We start from the raw sequence: 26216 nt of genomic DNA on the forward strand, positions 1-26216 counted from the left end.
TCCTTCTTCAATCAAGGGAGTTCAGAGCATGCTTGGATTTGCAAATTTCTATCGCAGGTTCATCCCAGGCTTTTCGCATTTGGGGCATCCCATCACATCCTTATTACGAAAGAATAAACGCTTTCAGTGTTCGGATGGAGCGGAAAAGGCCTACCAAGACTTAAAAGAAAAATTAACTTCCGCTCCAGTTCTGAGACATTCTCGCCCAGATCTCCCGTATGTGGTAGAAACTGATGCTTCCAGTTTGGCGATGGGGGCGGTTCTTTCTCAGAAAGACCCAGAGACAGGTCAACTTCATCCAGTGGCCTTTTGGTCATAAAAATTCACAGCACCAGAACTGAACTGTGCTGTAACCGACAAAGAGCTTCTGGCCATCAAGGCAGCATTCAAAGCTTGGCGACATTATCTCCTAGGAGCCAGACACACCATTACTGTGATTACAGATCACCGAAATTTGCAATACCTAATGTCAGCCAAGGCTCAATCCTCTCGTCAGCTCCGATGGGCATTATTTTTTGCAGAATACGATTTCGTGATTACTTATCGACCTGGTTGCCGAAACGGCAAGGCTGATGCACTGTCCCACATAAGGATGGAAGAGGCATACTCAAATCCGGACCCTGTACCCATCATTCCAGGGGGGAGAATCCTCGGAATCACTACCACACTGACACTGGACGACATCCACAAGGAAATTTCACATCTCCTCGATTCCAAGACCTTACAAGACTAGTCAACCAAAAGAAAACATCATTCAGTTACTAATCATTTACCTTATTTCCAAGGACGTCTCTACTTGCCTAGTAAGGAACTTCAAAAACAGGTCATCTCAAATTACCATGAGTCATTGGTGGAAGGCGACCCTGGGATTGCAAAAACCGAAGCCAAGATCAAGAGACATTTTTGGTGGCCGACATGGCGTAAGGATATCAAACAATGTGTGCTTTCATGTGGCATTTGTGCTCAGAACAAGGCCCACAAAAAGAAACCATCTGGTCTACTGCAGCCCCTAGATGTTCCTCCTACCTCCTGGCATACGTTGTCCCTTGATTTCATCACAGATCTACCTCCCTGTAACGGCTTCAACACCATACTAGGGGTGGTGGACCTATTTTCCAAAATGGCTCATTTCATTCCATTAAAAGGTTTGCCCTCCGCTTCAATTTTGGCAAAGGAATTCCTAGAACAAATTGTCCGGATACATGGATTTCCCTCTGTCTTAGTATCAGATCGGGGCAGTCAGTTCATCTCACAGTTTTGGAGAAAATGTTGTCAGTTGGCCCAAATTGACGTAAGACTTTCGACCAGCCACCATCCCCAAACGGATGGTCAAACCGAGAGAACCAACCAAACTTTGGAACAATACCTAACATGCATGTTGCATCAAACTGAAAACAACTGGAAGGACATTTTATGGATAACCGAGAATGCCTACAATAACTCTTTGCATTCCAGCACGGGGCAAACTCCATTCTATACAATATATGGAATGCATCCAAGAACCTCAGAACTCGACCCACCTCAACATCTGGAAATGCCTGCCTTAAGCAGTCTGCACACAACCATCACCCAAGCCTTCAAAAGAGCAACAGAACATTTAAAACAAGCTAAAGAGAGAAACAAGAGATTTGCAGATCAACATAGGAGCGAAGCTCCAAAATACCAGGTTGGAGATGAGGTTTGGTTAGCCTCAAGACATATACCACTGAAAGGAACCCACACATTTAATCCCAGATATTTGGGACCATACACCATCAAGGCCATCATCAATCCTGTGTTAGTAAAACTGGAGCTACCTCCAAACATGCAAATCCACCCCGCATCCCACATTTCCCTTTTGAAACCAGTACAACCAGGAACTCGGATAACTTAACCGCCAAGACCCATTTTGGTAGATGGTGAAACAGAATTTCGAGGTGAAAGACATTATGGACTCAAAGTGGGTCAAATCAAAACTTTTCTATCTAGTTGACTGGAAAGGCTACAGTCCCCAAGAAAGATCATGGGAACCAAGTGCCTATATTCATGCACCACGCCTAGTAAACCGTTTCCATCAAAACTACCCGACCAAACCCGGACCAGTAGGACAAACCACCTTGGGAGGGGCATTGGGGGGGAGTGCTGTCACGGTCCAAACCCCCAAACTTCAGGTCCAGGCCAACATGCCCAGGGCTTTGGGTTCCATGGGGGCCTTAAAGGCCCCAAAGGGTCTCACAGGGGCCTCCTGGACTCTGTCCTGGCGCCGTTGCTGCCAGGCTCATACTGCCATCACCAACATGACAAAGTTTCAAACCCAGTGAAGCACATGTAAACCAATCTGAAGCGGGCTGAAGGGACTACTTGCCTAAGGAACTATTTGCTTGGGTGTGGTTGCTGGGACTACTTTTCATAAGGACTACTTTCTGAAGACTATATAAGCCACGGCCTTTGCACAGAACACGCTTCGCGTTATTCTGCACTCCTGCAGTGTAACGCTCACCGTGTCTGCAAACTCCAGGCCAGTCTTCAGCTACGCCCGTCCAGTTGTCTCGAGCTACCTGCAAGGAAGAAAGAGAGAAAAGAGAGCAGAACAAGACACTTAACTGATTTTCCATCTCGGTACTCCTGGAGTGTCTGTCACTGCCGAGCTGCAAGGGAGAGAACACCTGTCACGCTCGGCCGCGGTTGGCGGCTGTGGAGACGCTGGCGATGGGGCGGCCATTGAATTGGACGTCACGCTGACGGCGTCCGCATCCAGCGGTCTAGTTTTTTCCGCGCTTCCCGGCGGAGCCTATGTAACGTCAACTAACCCGGAAGCCCGCGCGTTGCAACCTTCGCGTCAGGCTTCGGGTTGGTACGCTACAGTTTTCCTTTCCGTGGCTTCGCCACCGCATTCCCCCGGCTGCTTCGCTCCTTCCTCTCTTGTTCCTCCTTCTGTTCCTCGTCCTCTCCCTTGGTCTCTCTCTCCCTCATTGACTACTGGGACCCCCTCTTAAGCACTCTCTTTGGGACGCGTTCCCTACTGGCTCCTTTCTCTGCTTGCCGCTCTGCCTTCCTAGGTAGACACTCCTGTCTCTGCCCTATTTAGCGGGCGCCTCGAGCTCCATTTCGACATTATCCTGATATGCCCTGCAGTCTTGACCAGAACCACCATTGACCTGCAAAGAAGGGGTTTTTTGTGCCTTTCAGGCTTTTTCCCCTACACCGGTCTACCCCGGTTCGGGGGCCCCCTTTTTGCCCCGAGTTTGAGGGGCAGGGTGGCTTCCTCTCGGGGTAGGTCCTCTCATCATACCAGAGAACAGGAAGTCTGGAAAAGGAGATTCGGAGCTGAACCGGAGGAGATACCCCAAGGTGAGCAAGAGGGTATTGAAGATAGAGGGGGATCAGGGGTGAAGTTAGAAGAAAGCGGGAGTACACTTGACAGATTGCAACGCCCGGAAGTAACAATGGCCACCCCTGAACAGGTACAGGAGTTAGTGGCCGCAGTTCAGGCCTTGAACGTTGAACTACAGAACGTTAAGGCTGATAATCTAACCTTGAGACAAATGATCACTTCACGAGAACCCAGGGATCATGATTTACCTCCCATGGCTTTATCTACTGGCAAGTTTGACGGAACCCCAAGGCGCCTCAAAGAATTCCTGGAAGCATGTTCTATGTATTTTACGTTCAGACCTGGTCTGTTCTCCACTGATCACACCAAGGTGGGATTTATGGTTTCCAACATGACAGGGAACGCCTTAGCTTGGGTCACTCCCCTGGTGTCAATCAATGATCCTGTGATAAGTAATTTTGGTGGATTTGTGACCTTACTGCGCCAGACCTTTGAACAGGACGAGATCGTCCATGTAGCAGCAGAAGAGCTATTGGATGTTCACCAGGGTTCCAGTGACCTGTTGACGTATATCTCCACTTTTAAGCGCTTGGCTTCCACCGCGGGATGGCCAGAACAGGCCCAGTATACTGTGTTCCGTCGTGGACTGAAGGAGGAGATTAAGGACGAATTGGCAAGAATAGCTCGTCCAACAACCCTGTCGGATTTGTTTTCCATAGTCACCCAGATTGAGTATCGTTTGAGTGAACGTAAGGCAGAGAGAAAGAAATATCAGTCCCCTGTCTCCCTCCCTCAAGGCACCCATTCGGTACCTTCTCTAGCTCACCCCAACAACAAGGAAGAACCTATGCAGATTGGGTCTACCAGAACTCCTTTGTCATCCGAAGAGAGAAGACGCCGTAGAGAATTGGGACTTTGTATGTATTGCGGCTCGGATTCCCACCTGCTTCGGAATTGCTCAGAAGTACCGCCAAGACGGTCGGGAAACGAACGACCTCGGAACTGAAGGGGACGAGTGAACGAGGTCGGACTTTTAGTCCCTATCTTACGGTGACAGTGACGTCACATTCAACTACGCTGGACTCACGTCTTATGGCCGTTCCCATCCAATTGACTACACCGAAGGAAGTTCTTACCACCATGGCCTTGGTGGATTGTGGCGCTGCAGGAGTGTTTATGGATACTATGTGGGCACACAAACACGGTCTAACACTTGTACAAAGGGAGGAAGTCCAGAAGGTGGAAGGAGTCGATGGGTCTCCGCTTTCATCAGGTCCTATCACCCACTCCACCGAAACCATGATGGTTCGCATCTTTCACCATTCGGAACAGTTACAGTTCGATTTAATTCGAGCCGCACATTTCCCAGTAATACTAGGAATCTCCTGGCTGAGGATGCATAACCCACTAATAGATTGGACACGGAACACTTTGGCCTTCACTTCCTCCTACTGTAGACACAATTGCGGTATCCATCCCGCAGAAGAGCCGGTACAGGTCCTTACTCCACTACAACAAGGGGTAAATGAGATTTGTAAAGTTCCCCAAGAATTGACCGAATTTTCTGACCTCTTCAAAGACAACTCAGTTTTGGAACTACCCCCACATCGGCCGGAAGACTGTGTCATCGAGCTACAACCTGATGCCCTGGTGCCATTCAGCCGCATGTTCTCCTTATCTCTTACGGAAAAGAGGGCCCTTCGTAAATATTTGGATTCCCATTTAGTTAATGGCCTTATTCGACCTTCCAAATCACCGGCAGGTGCATCTCTCTTCTTCATACCCAAGAAAGATACCTCAGAACTGAGGCCCTGTATTGATTACCGGGGCCTGAACAAGGTCACAATTCGGGACAGGTACCCAATGCCCCTGATAGCTGACATCTTGGAAGCAGTCCAGGGTTCCACAGTATTTTCTAAATTGGACCTTCGCAGTGCCTATCATCTCCTGCGAATTAGAAATGGGGATGAATGGAAGACTGCTTTTCGGACCCCGTTTGGCCTTTTTGAGTATCGGGTGATGCCATTCGGCCTGGTAAACGCACCCGCCATATTCCAACGCTTTATGGACCGCATGTTTTCCGATCTGCTATGTTGTAGTGTCATTGTTTATTTGGATGACATTTTGGTGTTTTCAAAAACCAATTCCGAACACGTGTGTCATCTTCGGACAGTATTCCAGCGACTACGCTCGCAACAGCTATTGGTCAAGCTTGAGAAATGTCTCTTCTACCAACCTTCTATTCCATACTTAGGGTACATCCTCTCTCAAAAAGGAATCAGTATGGATCCCAGGAAGGTATCAGCCATCCTGGATTGGCCAGTTCCAGCATCCCAAAAAGACGTCCAACGGTTTTTGGGGTTAGCTAATTTCTATAGAAAATTTATCAATCACTTCTCACAGATAGTGCTTTCGATCACCGCCCTCCTGAAAAAGGACACCAAACCTTTCTTTTGGTCGGAATCGGCCAACCAAGCCTTTTTAGATCTGAAAGGAAGATTCTGCTCCGCTCCGATTCTGTCTCAACCGGATCAGGACCAGCCCTTCATAGTCGAGGCAGACGCCTCGGCCCACGCATTGGGAGCTGTTCTCCTTCAACTTAAGGATGGCACAGAACATCCCGTAGCCTATCTCTCTAAAACCCTTTCAGCTAGCCAGAGGAACTACTCGGTAATAGAAAAAGAACTGTTGGCCCTCAAAGTTGCCTGTGAAGAATGGAGACACTTACTCCAAGGCGGCACCCATCCTTTCGTGTTACGCACGGACCACAAGAACCTAAAGGTACTCGGAAGCATGGAGTGTGTCAACTCCAGACAGGCCCGGTGGGCGCATTTCTTTAGTCAGTACGATTTTGATATAACCTACATACCAGGCACTCAGAACTGCTTGGCCGATGCCCTATCCAGAAGACAGTCTTTCGAGCACCTCACCCCCCCAATCGGGAACCCTCTGTTTCCTCGAAACAGGATTGTGGGATTAGTTTCTTCCTTTCTGCAAGAAGTCAAGACGGTAACCAGACCGGACTTAGTCACTTCAATACCTGGAAGTCTGCGCCCACAAATAGGTTGGTCGGAAGGACTTTTACTAGTGGGTCAGCGTTTGTATGTTCCCTCCGAAATCCTACAGCGGAAGGTACTGGATTGGGGCCATAACCATATGACAGCTGGACATAGAGGAGTAAAAGGAACCACTGAGTTGATCTCTCGCTCATTCTTTTGGCCGTCACTATCTCAGGATGTGAGAAGACACTGTAGAACGTGTACGGTGTGCGCACAGAATAAGAATCCCACCTGCAAACCCTATGGGTTATTGACTCAACCAGAACTACCCAACAAACCCTGGACTCAAATTTCTACAGACTTCATTGTAGACTTGCCAGTATCCCAGGGTTCGACTTGTCTCATGGTTACCATAGACACGTTTACTAAGATGGCACATTTTTCTGCATTACCAGGAATACCTTCTGCCCCCCAGATGGCGGAAGTCTTTCTTAGGGACGTATTCAGACTCCATGGTCTTCCCGATAAGATAATCTCTGATAGAGGCACTCAATATACATCCCGTTTCTGGGGAGCCCTATGCCACCGACTAGGGATAGAAAGGGCCTTATCATCTGGCTTTCACCCCCAGACCAATGGCCAGACGGAGCGGATTAACGCCTCCCTCGAGCAGTACCTTAGGTGTTACATTAACAAAAATCAGGACAATTGGGTTAGCCTTCTACCCACGGCAGAATTTGCCTACAACAACACAGTACATTCGGCTACGGGTCTTAGCCCTTTTTTCTGCTCCTATGGGGTTCACCCTCGTAGTATACTTCCTGTGTTTCCCTCACCTTCTAATATACCTACTATTGAATCTACCCTGGATCGCTTAACTACCGCACATTCTACCGCTCAACGGAGTTTGGCTTCCACTAGGCATAGGTATAAGGTTTTTGCTGATCGGTCTCGCTCGCCTTGCCCTGATTGGAAGGAGGGTGATCGAGTTTGGTTATCAACCCGATTCCTGCCTAGGTGGGTGCATTCGACCAAATTGACCCCCCGATTTGTAGGGCCCTATAAGATCAACAAGAAGATCAATCCTGTGGCCTATAGATTACAGCTTCCCAAATCCATGCACCGGGTACACCCGGTCTTTCACTCGTCCCTCCTTCGGCCGGTTGATCCCCATATCTCAGTCAAGAAGGCTTTTGGATTGTCCGGTAATACCAAAGACCTGTCCGAAGAATATGAGGTATCGGCCATTCGTGATTCCAGATATCGCAAGGGCAGGTTGGAATACCTGGTTTCCTGGAGGAACTACCCTAGTTCAGAGGACTCCTGGGAGCCTAAATCCTATGTTCGTGCACCCAGAATGGTCAGGAGTTTTCACCGTGCTCATCCGGGTAAGCCCGGGGGAACCGGCCTTGGAGGGGGGCATACTGTCACGCTCGGCCGCGGTTGGCGGCTGTGGAGACGCTGGCGATGGGGCGGCCATTGAATTGGACGTCACGCTGACGGCGTCCGCATCCAGCGGTCTAGTTTTTTCCGCGCTTCCCGGCGGAGCCTATGTAACGTCACCTAACCCGGAAGCCCGCGCGTTGCAACCTTCGCGTCAGGCTTCGGGTTGGTACGCTACAGTTTTCCTTTCCGTGGCTTCGCCACCGCATTCCCCCGGCTGCTTCGCTCCTTCCTCTCTTGTTCCTCCTTCTGTTCCTCGTCCTCTCCCTTGGTCTCTCTCTCCCTCATTGACTACTGGGACCCCCTCTTAAGCACTCTCTTTGGGACGCGTTCCCTACTGGCTCCTTTCTCTGCTTGCCGCTCTGCCTTCCTAGGTAGACACTCCTGTCTCTGCCCTATTTAGCGGGCGCCTCGAGCTCCATTTCGACATTATCCTGATATGCCCTGCAGTCTTGACCAGAACCACCATTGACCTGCAAAGAAGGGGTTTTTTGTGCCTTTCAGGCTTTTTCCCCTACACCGGTCTACCCCGGTTCGGGGGCCCCCTTTTTGCCCCGAGTTTGAGGGGCAGGGTGGCTTCCTCTCGGGGTAGGTCCTCTCATCATACCAGAGAACAGGAAGTCTGGAAAAGGAGATTCGGAGCTGAACCGGAGGAGATACCCCAAGGTGAGCAAGAGGGTATTGAAGATAGAGGGGGATCAGGGGTGAAGTTAGAAGAAAGCGGGAGTACACTTGACAACACCAGGTTATCTGCGCAGACCACGCAAGCTACATCGCTATTCAGCGCAACGCTAATACTTACCAGAAGCCTGCTCAGTCCAGCGGTCCATCGGAGCACCATCACGCGATTGCCGCCCATCATCCGATCGCTGCTCTGGAGCTGCCACATCTGTAGAAACATAAAAGAAGACATCAGGTTAGCCGCGCAGTGGGGAAGGCCTCATTTAGACTTAAAATCTTGCGCAGCACCGCTACTCACCCGGAGACAGCAGTTCCTCGCGGACTCGCAATACATCGCAAACTCTGTTCTGGAGATTCCACACCTGCAGAATGCAAAGAACAGCAGGTTAGTTGTGCAGAGAACAAAACCGTGGGGAAAGACTTTCGCATAGTGCTGGCGCAAAACTTACCTTTGGAAGCCAGCTACCATTCCTGAAAAGGACCTCGCTCCATATTAAGCACGAAGGGAAACCTGTAGGGAAGGGGCACAGGAGTGGACTTTACAACTTGAACTCTTAAGCAATCCATACCATTGGAAAGCGACTTACCTATTGAGTCACAGTTGTTTGGAACTCTGCAGGATCAGTGAAGTAACTAGATTCTAGAACTGCTGTGCACCCCTGCATAGAGACACAGGACGGAGAGCCCGCCATTCACAATACAAAGGTAAGACATAGCAGAGGGGTGCAAGAGGAGGTCACGGGAAGCGGGAGTTACCCTTGTCCTTATGGTTGGGTAACTTTTGATTTAACATTTCTAGACAAACCTACTTTCGTGATGAAGTCAGAGGGGGCACAAGGAACCACTCATCACCAGAACGTCCAGCTCCGTTCGGCGCCCCCGTGGAGATCAGGTGAGCATAACAGGAAGCCATGCTATTATGATGTCAGTCCCATATTGGAACAGCTCCTTGTACAATGGCACTTCCCTCTGTACCCTTTGCCCACAATAAGCCTGAATTATTTCTCTCACATTGAGACGGTGCATCCCTGGGGTGGAACACACTATCCTCTGGTCAGTGAATGAGATGGTCATGTTGAGTCTGCTCCTAATGTCTCTCCCCAGTATATTTACAGGTGTCTGCTGGGAATAAAGAAGGAGCAAAGATAGATCATGCTCCCCTATACAAAGTGCAATATTGTCTGTAAAAGGAGCCACTTCCATCGCCTCAGAGAATCCTTGAGCATTCATGGCATCACCTAACATACTAAATTTCCCTTCCCGGATGCAGGATTTAATCGCCCCAGTGTCTACAAGAAAGGAAAAAGTCTTGTCGCCTATTGTCACCCCTATTCGTGGTTCCTCCGCAGGGTTGGGTGTAATCGAGAGGATGCAACCCATCAAGTTCGTCTGTGGGCTGATCTATTGTGGGTATAAGGACATCCCGGTCTGGGTATTGCACCTTTAGTGCTTGCCATAAGGCTGCTCAGTAGTTTGCGAATGGCGCCTGCCATTGTGCGCTGTGTCCTGGGTGGTTACTCCTGGGTACCTCGCCCTTCTCCATATGTCATCAGCAGCCTCCCTGAGGATCGCTACTAGTAGCCCCTTTATGTCCCCCATGGCTAATTTCTGTCCCACTGTAATTCTTTCCATTTTGTATATACATTTCCCTGCACCCGCGGTTAACAAGGGTAGCCTACACCTCAGGTTGTATTTATCTATGTGCTTCCATGGTAAAACTTGCTTTGCCTACTCATCCTCTTCTCTTCGCATTTTGATCTCTTCTAGCTCCATCCTCCTCCTCCTTTCTCGCTGCTCCCGCTCTTTCTCTTCCTCCCTTTGCTTGTCTCTATGTGCTCTCTCATATCTCTCTTCTGCTTCCTTTTCCCTTCTGTCTACTTCTTCCATTATTTCCGCCCATTCTCTCACTTCGCTGCTCCCTTTAAGGCCCTCCATTTCTTTGATTGCCCCAGCTACTTTCCCTGTTCCCTTCCCATCCAGTTTTAGGAGTATCTGCATTCCTACCCACTCGTTCGAGGCTATGCCCTCTAGCCCTTCCTTACTGCCCGTCTGCACCTCACTGCGCGTCTCCTTTTCGTCGTCTGTCTGTCCAGTCCCCTTCTGCCACTGCTTGCTTGTATATGGTGGCGGTTTGAATACTGGCTTTGTGTACCCCTCGGCTGTCTTGAGCTCCCGTATTGGGTATAATCCCTGCTTGTCTTCAGTACCCCCTTTGTTTGCAGGAGAAGGTGGTGGGGTGGAGGGTGGGGACGCTGGCCCCGGTGTCTCCTGTTGGCTCAGCATCCATTAACACCTCACTACTTCCCCCTCCTCCTCCTGAAACATCCTCCAGAGTTCAAATATCGCCATACATTTCTAAATAGTGGTTGCTGCACATTTTTGGAGAAACGTCCACATTGTGGCCATGACTTAGTCAATTTACCTTCAGTACTCTTCGCTTATTCCATGCTATATTTACAAATGTTGTCCTTATAGCATGGAAGAATCTTGCACAAGTAGAGTAGGGGTGTGTCTCCCCCGCATTTCCCTTGATACATTGCGTTTATACTTACTTGACCTCAAGTCGAGGCTATCGACACTCCATTTGCACACAAGCACAATGAAATAACAGTTCTTACAATTATACTCGAGCCTCTCTGGCCCCAAAACACTTGTCAGGCGTGCTCCGTGCACAACCCTTCTGCAGCTCTCCGCCTCCTCAGGCACACCCACAAATCGTGCACATGTGCCTTCCGCGCACCGCTGCTGGACAACCTCCTCTGCCAACCTTAAGTTTCTAAACACTGCTTCCACAAAACCTCGTGCTCTCCAAGTCCTATGCACAGACCTAATGGGTGATGTCACCAACTCAATGAACAAGGTAGTGCTAAAGATCACCTACAGCATGCACAATTCTAAAATCCTGTTGCACAAGAATATACACAACCCCACCATGAACCCAGAGCTGTCTTCCTGCCTTCTAACAGGGGATACCGATATTTCCCGTGTTCAATCTGTACCTACAGTGTCACCTTGTAGATAAAACGTCTTAGCAAGACCTAACCAGACGAACACCTTCTGCAATCTAGGCAAGCTCCCTTTGCTAAACCTTACCAGGGGGTGCCATGATCTATGACCAGAGCTAAAACGCCCATTCCACAGGAAATCCACTATTCGCATAACTTCTGTCATCCGTACCCTTAAGTTAATAGTCTAGGTTATTCACCAGAACCTTTTCCCTTAAGACCGAATGTATCCTAACCACAGAAATGACGTCTACCTCCGCTCCTTTCCTTATTATGCTTGACGATACTCAACACTACTAGACAATATTCAACAATACTTCAAAGATACTCAACACTGCTCAATACCACCCTCACACCCCCTGTTACTTTTCCACTCCCCTTAGTTGCCATGTGGCTGAGTCAATACTTACACTCCGTGATCCACTGATGCTGTTCAGCTACCGGGTCTCACAAAGCCCTCCACGCCACCCTTCTGCTCTGCTGGAATATTCCCAAGTTGGCTGCTGACAGCCTTTGTGCCGTGGTGTACTTCGCCCGCCGGACTCGAAGTCTGCGAGTTGCCCCGCTGCCCTTCAGGCGCTGCAGTGGAAGAGCCGGCTTAATTGTCGAAAGGGGCATAGTGAACCGTCCTCTGCTATCAACTTGTTGGAGGGGTATGCCAAAGGTCTTGGAGGTTACTATGACCTCCCCGTTCAGCTCCTCAGGGCCCAACAACCATGTCCCCAGAATAAACGGATGACTCAGCCAAGGGCAAGTTAGAACTGTCGTTTATTACAAAAACCGAAAAGGATCATACAGGACATTCAAAAGATCTCCAGAGTCACAATTCCACTGAACATTTCACCCGGTTTTGATGCAGAATGGTGTCAGCAAAAAACTTAGGCATGGGGTCTGCAACCTTTAGTTTGCCAGATATTTTGGACTACAACTCCCATCAGCCCTAACCAGCATAATCAATTATGAGGCAACATGGAAGTCGTGGTATAAAACATCTGGAGATCCAAGGGTTGCATATCACTGACATAGACATTCATACAGATGCAGGGAAGGCAAATGAACAACACACGACTCATACTAATTAAGAAGGAACCATGGGAGAAGAGTTCAGTGTTCCTTCGAGAATAGGAAAATGGTGCACGGAGGAAGGGGGATCTTACTTGCACAGAAGTCTTGTGTTTTCGTTCGTTTTGTTCTTATTGCTTTCATTAATAAATTGTTCACCAGTCCTCTGGAATCGGTAGTGGTAATTTTTTCCACCACATTTACGCCCCACCACTTTCAAAACTCACCAGCCGCCACTGGGGAAAACTTGGAACGACCCCCAAGGAAAATGGTTGCGGAAAACACAAGAACAAGCCCAAAATCTCCCCACCCAGGAATGGAAAGTGCAGGGAAAAACCAAAAGCAAAGTTCCATACATCCCTCCCCCCAGCCCCCAGCCCCCGTCCACAACCAGGAAAGGAAAGAAGGGCACTAGATGTAGAAAGAAGAACACTTTCAACGTGGGGGTAGTGCCAGGGAACAGCCACCATTGCAGAACAATGGGCCTCATTATAAGTTTGCTGGGATTCCAGTGGCAAATCCGCCAGAATACTAGCAAATGGAAGGGCTGTTACCGGCACTTGGTCTGCCGGAATCACCGGCAGATTCCAAGTGCCAGTAAGGGCGGCAAATCCCCATTCCATGGCCATAGGGGATTTTGCCACAATTACCGGCCATGCCGGTAATAAAGGATTTTTTTTGCTGGTAGGGGTCAGATTTACCTCCAGCTATTAGCTGGGGGTAAATCCTTAACCTCTACCGGCAATGTTGTAGTTGGCCAATCTGGTAAAAGTGCTGGTAAATGTTTTTACCGGCACTTTTACTTTGTACCGGCCAACTCAGAATGAGGCCCAATGCTAGGCCAGAGAGTTATGGAACGCAATGGGCCTCATTTTTTTCCGGAAAATATTACTCCCCATTCCCATTTGAGTCCCATTGGACTCAATGGGAATGGGGAAGACGGTAGCACCGGCACCTTTCATGAATGGTGCCGGTGCATCCGTCAAAGTCTGCGAGCGGGTGCCTTTCCTGGCGGGCGGAAAGGCACCCGCTCGCAGAACTCGTAGTTTGCCGATCCGGAAACAACGGTACTGGCAAGCTTACCAGTACCATTGTCATAGCTCTCAACTCACACGCTTTTGGCGGGTGTCACCCGCCTTGTAAAAGGCTGACTCACCCGCCAAGCCGCCAGCACTTCCATTCATTTCAATGGGCGTCTCACCCGCCAAAAACAAAATCGGGTGATTTCACCCACCTTTGCAACACAAATTGTTGAAAGCTATGCATTGTTTCTGGACCAGCAACCCCCACTGTGCTGTTGAGGAACAGACATGCACTGCAAAGCTGCTGGGCCAATAACGTGAGAATTTCTAGAATGGGTAACTCAGTAAGCAGGAAACATCTGCCGAGCAAAGCAAAATCGAAAGTCCAGGGTACAGGAACGACGAACTAAGAATAAGGAACTAGGAACCAGGAACAAATGGACCGGCCATAACGTGACTAGTGTGGCAATGATCTGCGCTGGAATAAAGCAAAGGAAGGCTTTTAAAGATGATGGTTGCATACCTCCGGTGTGATCAAATGTTAACACATGGCAGCCTCAGGTGTTCTGCATCCTTCATCCATCCTTGGACCCGTGAGAATCGAGTTGAAGCAGTGGAAAAGGCATTCTGGGAAGTGTAGTCTTTTTGAATAAAAAAGCGTAATGGCTACCAGCAAAATGGATGCGGATGGGAAGTGGATTCTGAAATGCATACCAAGAGCCCCTAGACCACCACAGTCATGGGCTAGGCCCCGAAGCAGGAACCCAAGGGGTGGGAGTAAGAGCACAGAGAATGACTCCAGACAGAGGGCCTGATTGAGTGGTTCTAAACAAACTTCCAAAGGGTCCTTCAGTTTTAGTAATTTCAGGAAATTGCATATTTCACAGCTGGGCTTTTAAAATCCAAATCTCCCATCTCCCCGTATGTTTGAGAGGCACCATATCTGACCCTGCATACGTACGGCGCGTACGGATTACAATTACAGCTTGGAGGGTGCTGGTCCTTTGCTTTCGCAGCCAGTTAGGAATTATTTTGCACTCTTCTTATGCACTGTGCTGACCAGCCGCATTCATGTGAATAGGATCAAAGCTTTGATGGCGAATATAAAATCTTTGACAGCTTATGGCATTCCTACTTACATATAGACTTCTCTGGGCCTAGTACTGGCACTGATGTGAAAATAGATTGATTAGCAGGATGTTGACGCATTCGTCGCATTGTGAGCTAATCTTCCCTCAGATTTGGGCAGGTAGGTCAAGCTGAAAATGGCATCTGCCCCACTAGCCATTCCTTTCCCGAGTGCTTAGCCACGTGGTCCAAGCGCTGGAATCCCAGGAGAGTCTCTGATCAGCACATGGTTACACCCAAGACATCCTGCCTGGCTCCCTTCAACGCTCTGCACACCTTGCGCTCCTCCAGGAGGACAAGCCTTAGGTAGGCTCCATGAAAGTGACATGAAAGGGACAACACAGGAAACAGACCTTCTCTATCTACGCCCATGTCTACCGGAACACCACCCCGGTAACAGACCTTCTCTAGCTACGCCCATGTCTACCGGAACACCATCCCGGTAACAAACCTTCTCTAGCTACGCCCATGTCTACCGGAACACCATCCCAGTAACAAACCTTCTCTAGCTACGCCATGTCTACCGGAACACCATCCTGGAAACAGACCTTCTCTAGCTACGCCCATGTCTACCGGAACACCACCCCGGTAACAGACCTTCTCTAGCTACGCCCATGTCTACCGGAACACCACCCCGGTAACAAACCTTCTCTAGCTATGCCATGTCTACCGGAACACCATCCCGGAAACAGACCTTCTCTAGCTACGCCCATGTCTACCGGAACACCACCCCGGAAACAGACCTTCTCTAGCTACGCCCATGTCTACCGGAACACCACCCTGGTAACAGACCTTCTCTAGCTACGCCCATGTCTACCGGAACACCACCCCGGTAACAGACCTTCTCTAGCTACGCCCATGTCTACCGGAACACCACCCCGGTAACAAACCTTCTCTAGCTATGCCATGTCTACCGGAACACCATCCCGGAAACAGACCTTCTCTAGCTACGCCCATGTCTACCGGAACACCACCCCGGAAACAGACCTTCTCTAGCTACGCCCATGTCTACCGGAAGACCACCCTGGTAACAGACCTTCTCTTGCTACGCCCATGTCTACCGGAACACCACCCCGGTAACAGACCTGCTCTTGCTACGCCCATGTCTACCGGAACACCATCCCGGAAACAGACCTTCTCTAGCTACGCCCATGTCTACCGGAACACCATTCGGGAAACAGACCTTCTCTAGCTACGCCCATGTCTACCGGAACACCTTCCCGGAAACAGACCTTCTCTAGCTACGCCCATGTCTACCGGAACACCCTCCCGGAAACATACCTTCTCTAGCTACGTCCATGTCTACCGGAACACCCTCCCGGAAACAGACCTTCTCTAGCTACGCCCATGTCTACCGGAACACCATCCCGGAAAACAGACCTTCTCTACCTACGCCCATGTCTTCCGGAACACCATCCCGGTAGCCCGTGCCGATGCTCTTGCATCTCAGGAAGAAACTCAAGACCATACTCTTCAGTCAATAACTGGTGCCACCTGGGCTCCTTGCGTTCCAGTATCACACACCCCCCCATGGATGGAATATCCTGTGCCGCAAATTCTAAACTCCCCCATTATGCAGCGGCATTTACAGTGCTCTGTTGCGTACTAGCTAGGTTTGAGCTATATTAAACTAGTTTGATATAGAATGCAAATATACAACACAACCACAAATCTCGCCCTGCACACTTATGCCACCTATCGGTTTATTCTGCATGCCCTCTCCTGCACCTAACTCCCACAAAGGACTAACAGAACCCCTCCGGCCCCAAACTGCCAAAGCAGGATCCTAAGGACCACAGAGGGTGGATGCAGCGACACAAAAAGGCAAGGGCGGTGGAGCAGGGGAACAGTGGGCCAGAGCCGGGGGCCCTGCATTCAGCTTAGGCAGGAGGAATGGTTCAGAAGGTTTTTAGGGGGGTTCAGGTGCGTCTTCACATTGCATAAAAAGCACCAATAACATAACTCTGAGGAAGGGGGCGTCCTCCTGGAGCCGCACTCCACATGCAGTCACTCTCCTCCTTCCCCTATGCCCTGCCACCCTCAGTCCGCTCGATATTTTGAACTGTTTATATTTCCATCACTTCATTTTGAACGACATAGTTTGACTTGCTGTTTCTTGCTAGAAATACATTGAAGAGAGAGAGAAGTGAGGCATGCGACCACCGCAATATGAAATTTAGACCCAGCTATTAGGCCCAAACTTTGGGTCTCGTTACAAATACAGCGGTACACGGTACAGGAATAAAATGGCAGTAAAATGGTGGTAGCAGCCATTTTTCCGCAACGCAGTACTACGAGTTTTGGAGGCAAAGTCCAGGATTTACTCCAGCAATTAGGTGGAGGTAAATTACGCCAGTTTACCTCCAAGAATCATCAGATTTATATGGCAGCATTTTTGCTCACTCTAAATCAGGAAAAAACGCCCATGGTTTGCTATGGACTCCAAAAACAAGGGACCAAGTGGAATTCCACGGGACCAAGTGGTGTTAATGGTAAACAATTGTGTAAGTTATTCTGCAGATGTATCACTGAATTATCACCAAAGCCATAATTAATGTCTGATTGTCTCCTGCTTTTCTGATATCGCACACTGTTCCAAAAATGATCTGCTCGTTGACTATTAGGCCATCAGGACTGCCAGAAACCTTTTTTTGACTGTAACCTTCTGTTCTCAGGTTGACAGATGAGGAGAGTGGCACCGTCGCCGACACTCAGAAGGTCCAAAGGAGTCCCGAAGTTAAACCTGTGTCCAAAAACCCCAAACCTCTCATTTTGTTGAAGACACCGCTCCCACCAAGACTGCCCCTACAGTCCCATAACATGAAAGACACGAGGGGAGGCAAGAAGAAGGTGTCAGGGGAAGGGATGGAGGGGAGAGACGTCTCCTCTGATGACAGCGAAATTGAAGAGAATGTTCTTGCGTGTCTAGGGCTTGGGTCAAAGTTCAACGAAGCTCACAGTGTGGAAGAGCCATCACCACAAGAGCGAAGACTTCCGCAAAGACTCAGCATGAAATACCTCAGGTCCTTCCAGGTCCAGCTTGTGGATTCCAAGTGGCGACTACTTGCACCCAACCTGAATGCTGGGGGGCACGGGAGCCAGGTAATGTCCGTTGTGTTGCCGCAGTGCAGAGAAAAGGTCTGAAATAAACACATGCCCACAGAGCAGTGATCACCACCCCTCACTGAGCACCTTCGCCTACTGAGCACCTTCCCTCACTGAGCACCTTCCCTCCACTGAGCTCCTTCCTCCACTGAGCACCTTCCCTCAGTGAGCACCTTCCCCTACTGAGCACTTTCCCTCACTGAGCACCTTCCCTCACTGGGCACCTTCCCTCACTGAGCACCTTCCCCTACTGAGCACCTTCCCTCACTGAGCACCTTCCCTCACTGAGCAACTTCCCCTACTGAGCACTTTCCCTCACTGAGCACCTTCCCCTACTGAGCACTTTCCCTCACTGAGCACCTTCCCTCACTGAGCACCTTCCATCACTGAGCACCTTCCCCCACTGAGCTCCTTCCTCCACTGAACACCTTCCTCCACTGAGCACCGTCCCTCACTGAGCACCTTTCCCTCACTGAGCACCTTCCACCACTGAGCTCCTTCCTCCACTGAGTACCTTCCCTCACCGAGCACCTTCCCCTACTGAGCACCTTCCCTCACTGAGCACCTTCCTCCACCTATGCACTTAGGAAATTAAAGGAGTCCACCTGAGTACTATCCCAGTGCCAGCCTAGTACCACTCCAGTACACTGGAGAAAAATGGGAAGCCTCTTTTGCCATGATACCCAGAGACCAGAAATGGTAGGGGGGGGGTTCAATGAAGGTCTGATAGACTGGGGAGAAGAGGGGCATGCCCACACTGACCCTCCCCCAAGCACTACGCTGGAAGGGAGTATCTATTGAGAGATGAGCGAAACCCACACAACCACACCCTTATCTACTAGAAAATATGGGGGGCGGAGACCGGGGGTCGGGGGGAGGGGTTGCGGCTCACCCAGCCTCAACAACTTGAGAGAAGAAAACAATATGCAATGTAACTCCATATACATTGGGCAATGGGGAGGCTAACGGAACCCCAAATAAACTGGAGAGAAGAAGAAAATCCACAGAGCCACCCTCTCTGTAGACTAGACAGAAGCGGGGTTGGTGGAGGGACGACTGAGCCCCATACACTGGGGAGAGGAAGAAAACGTACATAGCCACGCCCCTGTGGACTGGACAGGAGTGGGGGGTGCGCACTGAGCCCCCATACACTGGGGGGAGGAGACAATCCACACAGCTACACCCCTGTGAACTAGGCAGAACTGGGGGACCCACTCATCCCCCGTACCCTGCTGAGAAGGAGAACACGTAAACAGCCACACTGCTGTGGAGTAGACAGGAATGGAGCCCCCACAAACTACATAGAAGGGGAAATCCTGCACCCCATACTCTACACAAAGCGAGGGAGGGACCCTCTTACCTGATGTACAAAAAGGAGAAACAATGAAAGAAGGACCCCCTCCTTAGGCACAACGACCAAACATGCAGGGGGAAGGCGGAACTCACTCAGACCTTAATGAAGAAGGAACCAACTCAGCCCCTCTCAGGTGGAAGAAGAGCTAACCAACTAAGTCACCTAATTTTACTGGAGAATGAGCTAAAACGCCAAAGAACTGGAATAGGAGGAGGGGAACTTATTGAGCAGACAGGAAAATGCATCATTCTCACTCCATCACACCAATGCATAATTCCTACTATATCACAATGCATCATTCCTACTGTATCACACCAATGCATCATTCCCACTGTGTGTCTCATGCATAATTTCAACTGCGTCACATCAATGAATCCCTCCCACTGCGTCACAACAACGTATCATTCCCACTGTGTCACACCAATGCATCATTTCCACTGTTTCACATCAATCCATTATTCCAACTGCGTCACACCAATGCATCATTCCAACTACATCCATCAATGTATCATTCCCACTCTGTCACACCAATGCATCATTTACACTGCGTCATGCATCATTGTGACTGTGTCACATCAATGGATCATTCCCCCTGCATCACACCAATGTATCATTCCCACTGTGCCACATCAATGTATCATTCCCACTGCATCACACCAATCCATCATGCCCACTGTGTCATGCATCATGTCCACTGCGCACATCAATGCATCATTCCCACTGCATCACACCAATGCATAATTCACACTGTGTCACACCCATTTATCATTCCCACTGCCTCACACCATTGAATAATTTGCACTGAGTCATGCATCATTCCCACTGCATCACACCAATGCATCATTCCCACGGCGTCACATCAATGTATCATTCCCACTGCATCACAACAGTGCATAATTTCCACTGCACCATGCATCAATTCCACTACATCACACAAATGTATCATTATCACTGCTTCATATCGATGTATCATTCCCACTGTGTCACACCAATGCATCAGTTCCATTGCATCATGCATCAATTCCACTGTGTCACATATTTGCTTCATTCCCACTGCATTACATCAATGTATCATTCCAACTGCGTCACACCAATGCATCATTTCCACTCCATCATGCATCAATTCCACTGCATCATATAAATGCATAATTTGCATTTCATGATGCATCATTTCTACTGCATCACATCAATGCATCATTCCCACCACGTCACACCAGTGTATGATTCCCACTGCATCACACTAATGCATCATTCCCACTGTGTCACACCAATGTATCATTCCCACTGTATCACATCAATGCATCAATCCCACTGCATCATGCATCATTTCCACGGTGTCACATCAATGCACCATTCCCACTGCATCATACCAGTGCATAATTCCTATAGTGTTGCATCAGTGTATCATTCCTACTGCGCCACACCAATACATCATTTCCACTGTGCCATGCATCAGTTTCACTGTCACATAAATGCATCATTCCCACTGCATCACACCATTGCATCATTTCCACTGCATTTAACTGATACATAATTCCTACTGTCATGCATCATTTCCACTGTGTCACACCAATTCATACTTCCCACTGTGTCACACCAATGCATCATTCCCACTGTGTCACACAAATATTCCCAATGTGTCCCACCAATGCATCATTAGCACTGCATCCTGCATCATTTCCACTGCATCACATCAATGTATCTTTCCCACTGCGTCACACCAGTGCATTATTCCCACTGGGTCATGCATCAATTCCACTGTCACAAATGCATCATTCCCACTGTGTCACACCTATGCATCATTTCCACTGCATCACACCAGTGCATAAATTCCACTGTGTCACATCAATGTATCATTCCCACTGCATCACACCAATGCATCTTTTGCACTGTGCCATGCAACATTTCCACTGTGTCACATCAATGTATCATCCCCACTGCGTCACACCAATGCATCATTCCCACTGTGTCACATCAATGTATCAATCCCACTACGTTCACCAATACATCATTTCCACTGCATCATGCATCAAATTTCACTGTGTCACATAAATGCATCATTCCCACTGCGTCACACCAACGCATCATTTCCACTGTGTCTCGCCAATACATAATTCCCACTGTCATGCATCATTTCCACTGCATTACATCAATGTATCATTCCAACTGCGTCACACCAATGCAATGTTTCCACTCCATCATGCATCAATTCCACTGCATCATATAAATGCATAATTTGCATTTCATGATGCATCATTTCTACTGAATCACATCAATGCATCATTCCCACCACATCACACCAGTGTATGATTCCTGCTGCATCACACTAATGCATCATTCCCACTGTGTCACACCAATGTATCATTCCCACTGTATCACACCAATGCATCAATCCCACTGCATCATGCATCATTTCCACGGTGTCACATCAATGCACCATTCCCACTGCATCATACCAGTGAATAATTCCTATAGTGTTGCATCAGTGTATCATTCCCACTGCATCACACCAATACATAACACCACTGTGCCATGCCTCGGTTTCACTGTGTCACATAAATGCATCATTCCCACTGCATCACACCATTGCATCATTTCCACTGCATTTCACTGATACATAATTCCCACTGTCATGCATCATTTCCACTGTGTCACATCAATGCATCCTTCGCACTGCGTCACACCAATGCATACTTCCCACTGTGTCACACCAATGCATAATTCCCACTGTGTCACACAAATATTCCCAATAATTCCCAATGTGTCCCACCAATGCATCATTAGCACTGCATCCTGCATCATTTCTACTGCATCACATCAATTTATCATTCCCACTGCGTCACACCAGTGCATTATTCCCACTGGGTCATGTATCAATTCCACTGTCACATAAATGCATCATTCCCACTGTGTCACACCAATGCATCATTCCCACTGCATCACACCAGTGCATAAATCCCACTGTGTCACATCAATGTATCATTCCCACTGCATCACACCAATGCATCTTTTAAACTGTGCCATGCATCATTTCCACTGTCACATCAATGTCCCATTCCCACTGCGTCACACCAATGTATCAATCCCACTACGTTCACCAATACATCATTTCCACTGCATCATGCATCAAATTTCACTGTGTCACATAAATTCATCATTCCCACTGCGTCACACCAATGCATCATTTCCACTGTGTCTCACCAATACATCATTCCCACTGTCATGCATCACTTCTACTGTGTCACACCAATGCATACCTCCCACTGAGTCACACCAATGCATCATTAGCACTGAGTCCTGCATCATTTCCACTGTGTCACATCAATGCATCATTCTCACTGCATCACAAAATACTGCATCACAAAAATGTATCATTTCCACTGCATTACATCAATGCATCATTTCCACTGCATCACACCAATGCATAATGACCACGGTGTTACACCAATATATCATTTCCACTTAGCCATGCATCATTTCCACTGCATCACATCAATGCATCATTCCCACTGTGTCACACCAATGCATCATTCCCACTGCATCAAACCAATATATCATTCTCACTGGTTCACACCAATGCATACTTTTCACTGCATCATTCACCATTTCCACTGCGTCACACCAATGCATCATTCCCGCTGCATCATGCATCAGTTTCACTGCATCACATATATGCATCAATTACACTGCATCACATAAATGCATAATTTGCACTGCGTGATGCATCATTTACACGGTGTCACATAAATGCATAATTCCCGCTGCATCACATCAATGTATCATTCCCACTGCATCACACCAATGCATCAATTCCACTGTGTCACACCAATGCATCATTCCCACTGTGTCACATCAATGTATCAATCCCACTACGTTCACCAATACATCATTTCCACTGCATCATGCATCAAATTTCACTGTGTCACATAAATGCATCATTCCCACTGCGTCACACCAACGCATCATTTCCACTGTGTCTCGCCAATACATAATTCCCACTGTCATGCATCATTTCCACTGCATTACATCAATGTATCATTCCAACTGCGTCACACCAATGCATTGTTTCCACTCCATCATGCATCAATTCCACTGCATCATATAAATGCATAATTTGCATTTCATGATGCATCATTTCTACTGAATCACATCAATGCATCATTCCCACCACATCACACCAGTGTATGATTCCTGCTGCATCACACTAATGCATCATTCCCACTGTGTCACACCAATGTATCATTCCCACTGTATCACACCAATGCATCAATCCCACTGCATCATGCATCATTTCCACGGTGTCACATCAATGCACCATTCCCACTGCATCATACCAGTGAATAATTCCTATAGTGTTGCATCAGTGTATCATTCCCACTGCATCACACCAATACATAATTTCCACTGTGCCATGCCTCGGTTTCACTGTGTCACATAAATGCATCATTCCCACTGCATCACACCATTGCATCATTTCCACTGCATTTCACTGATACATAATTCCCACTGTCATGCATCATTTCCACTGTGTCACATCAATGCATCCTTCGCACTGCGTCACACCAATGCATACTTCCCACTGTGTCACACCAATGCATAATTCCCACTGTGTCACACAAATATTCCCAATAATTCCCAATGTGTCCCACCAATGCATCATTAGCACTGCATCCTGCATCATTTCTACTGCATCACATCAATTTATCATTCCCACTGCGTCACACCAGTGCATTATTCCCACTGGGTCATGTATCAATTCCACTGTCACATAAATGCATCATTCCCACTGTGTCACACCAATGCATCATTCCCACTGCATCACACCAGTGCATAAATCCCACTGTGTCACATCAATGTATCATTCCCACTGCATCACACCAATGCATCTTTTAAACTGTGCCATGCATCATTTCCACTGTCACATCAATGTCCCATTCCCACTGCGTCACACCAATGTATCAATCCCACTACGTTCACCAATACATCATTTCCACTGCATCATGCATCAAATTTCACTGTGTCACATAAATTCATCATTCCCACTGCGTCACACCAATGCATCATTTCCACTGTGTCTCACCAATACATCATTCCCACTGTCATGCATCACTTCTACTGTGTCACACCAATGCATACCTCCCACTGAGTCACACCAATGCATCATTAGCACTGTATCCTGCATCATTTCCACTGTGTCACATCAATGCATCATTCTCACTGCATCACAAAATACTGCATCACAAAAATGTATCATTTCCACTGCATTACATCAATGCATCATTTCCACTGCATCACACCAATGCATAATGACCACGGTGTTACACCAATATATCATTTCCACTTAGCCATGCATCATTTCCACTGCATCACATCAATGCATCATTCCCACTGTGTCACACCAATGCATCATTCCCACTGCATCAAACCAATATATCATTCTCACTGGTTCACACCAATGCATACTTTTCACTGCATCATTCACCATTTCCACTGCGTCACACCAATGCATCATTCCCGCTGCATCATGCATCAGTTTCACTGCATCACATATATTCATCAATTACACTGCATCACATAAATGCATAATTTGCACTGCGTGATGCATCATTTACACGGTGTCACATAAATGCATAATTCCCGCTGCATCACATCAATGTATCATTCCCACTGCATCACACCAATGCATCAATTCCACTGTGTCACACCAATGTATCATTCCCACTGCATCACACCAATGCATCATTTCCACTGCATCTTGCATCATTTTCACTACATCAAACAAATGCATCATTCCAACTAAGTCCCATCATGTATCATTCCCATTGCATCACACCAATGCACAATTCCTACTGTGTCATGCATCAATTCCACTGTTTCACATAAATGCATAATTCCCACTGCATTACACCAATGGATCATTTCCACTGCATCATGCTTCAATTCCACTGCATCAATCCCACTGCATCACATAAATGCATCATTTACATTGTGTGATGCATCATTTCTACTGCATCACATCAATGCATCATTCCCACCACGTCACACCAATGTATGATGCCCACTGCATCACAATAATGCATCATTCCCACTGCGTCACACCAATGTATCATTCCCACTGTATCACAGCAATGCATCAATCCCACTGCATCTTGCATCCTTTCCATCATGTCACATCAATGCACCATTCCCACTGCATCATCATACCAGTGCATAATTCCCACAGTGTTGCATCAGTGTATCATTCCCACTGCATCACACCAATGCATCTTTTACACTGTGCGATGCATCATTTCCACTCCACCACATCAATGCATCATTCTCACTGCATCACACAAATGCATCATTCCCACTGTGTCACATCAATGCATCAAACCCCTGTGTCCACCAATGCATAATTTCGACTGCGTCATGCATCAATTCCACTGTTTCACATAAACGCATCATTCCCACTGCATCACACCAATGCATCATTCACATTGTTTCAGACCAATGCATCATTCCCATTGTGTTACACCAATCTATTATTCCCACTTAGCCATGCATCATTTCCACTGCATCACATCAATGAATCATTCCCACTGCGTCACACCAATGCATCATTCCCACTGCATCACACCAATATATAATTCTCACTGGTTCACACCAATGCATACTTTTCACTGCATCATGCACCATTTCCACTGTGTCACACCAATGCATTATTCCCACTGCATCACACCGATGCATCATTTCCACTGCATCTTGCATCATTTTCACTACATCAAATAAATGCATCATTCCAACTAAGTCCCATCAATTTATCATTCCCATTGCATCACACCAATGCATGATTCCTACTGTGTCATGCATCAATTCCACTGTGTCACATACATGCATCATTCCCACTGCATCACATCAATGTATCATTCCCACTGCATCACACATGCATAATTCCCACTGTGTAATGCATCAATTCCACTGCATCAATCCCAATGCATCATTTGCATTGCGTGATGCATCATTTCCACTGCATCACACCAATGCATAATTACCACTGTGTTACACCAATCTTACATTCCCACTTAGTGCAAAAATAAAGAAGGGTGAGGCGCGCACTTCCGGTCA

General features: G+C 47.9%; 1 protein-coding gene across 2 annotated transcripts in view; it reads left to right on the forward strand.

The window, feature by feature from the left end:
• The window catches only part of FGD2 (FYVE, RhoGEF and PH domain containing 2), a 414855-nt gene that overhangs the window by 153396 nt on the left and 235243 nt on the right, over window positions 1-26216 (forward strand). Inside the window, exon 2 of one of the 2 annotated variants that reach the window (XM_069633421.1) lies at window positions 17329-17755. The exons of the other annotated variant lie outside the window; for it this stretch is intronic. Within the exon in view, the coding sequence (XP_069489522.1) occupies window positions 17329-17755 (427 nt within the window). The remainder of the gene's footprint in view (window positions 1-17328; window positions 17756-26216) is intronic. 2 annotated transcript variants of the gene reach the window in all.

This window comes from Ambystoma mexicanum, chromosome 13 (genome assembly GCF_040938575.1).
Source record: "Ambystoma mexicanum isolate Mex_15411 chromosome 13, UKY_AmexF1_1, whole genome shotgun sequence".
Lineage (NCBI taxonomy): Eukaryota > Metazoa > Chordata > Amphibia > Caudata > Ambystomatidae > Ambystoma > Ambystoma mexicanum.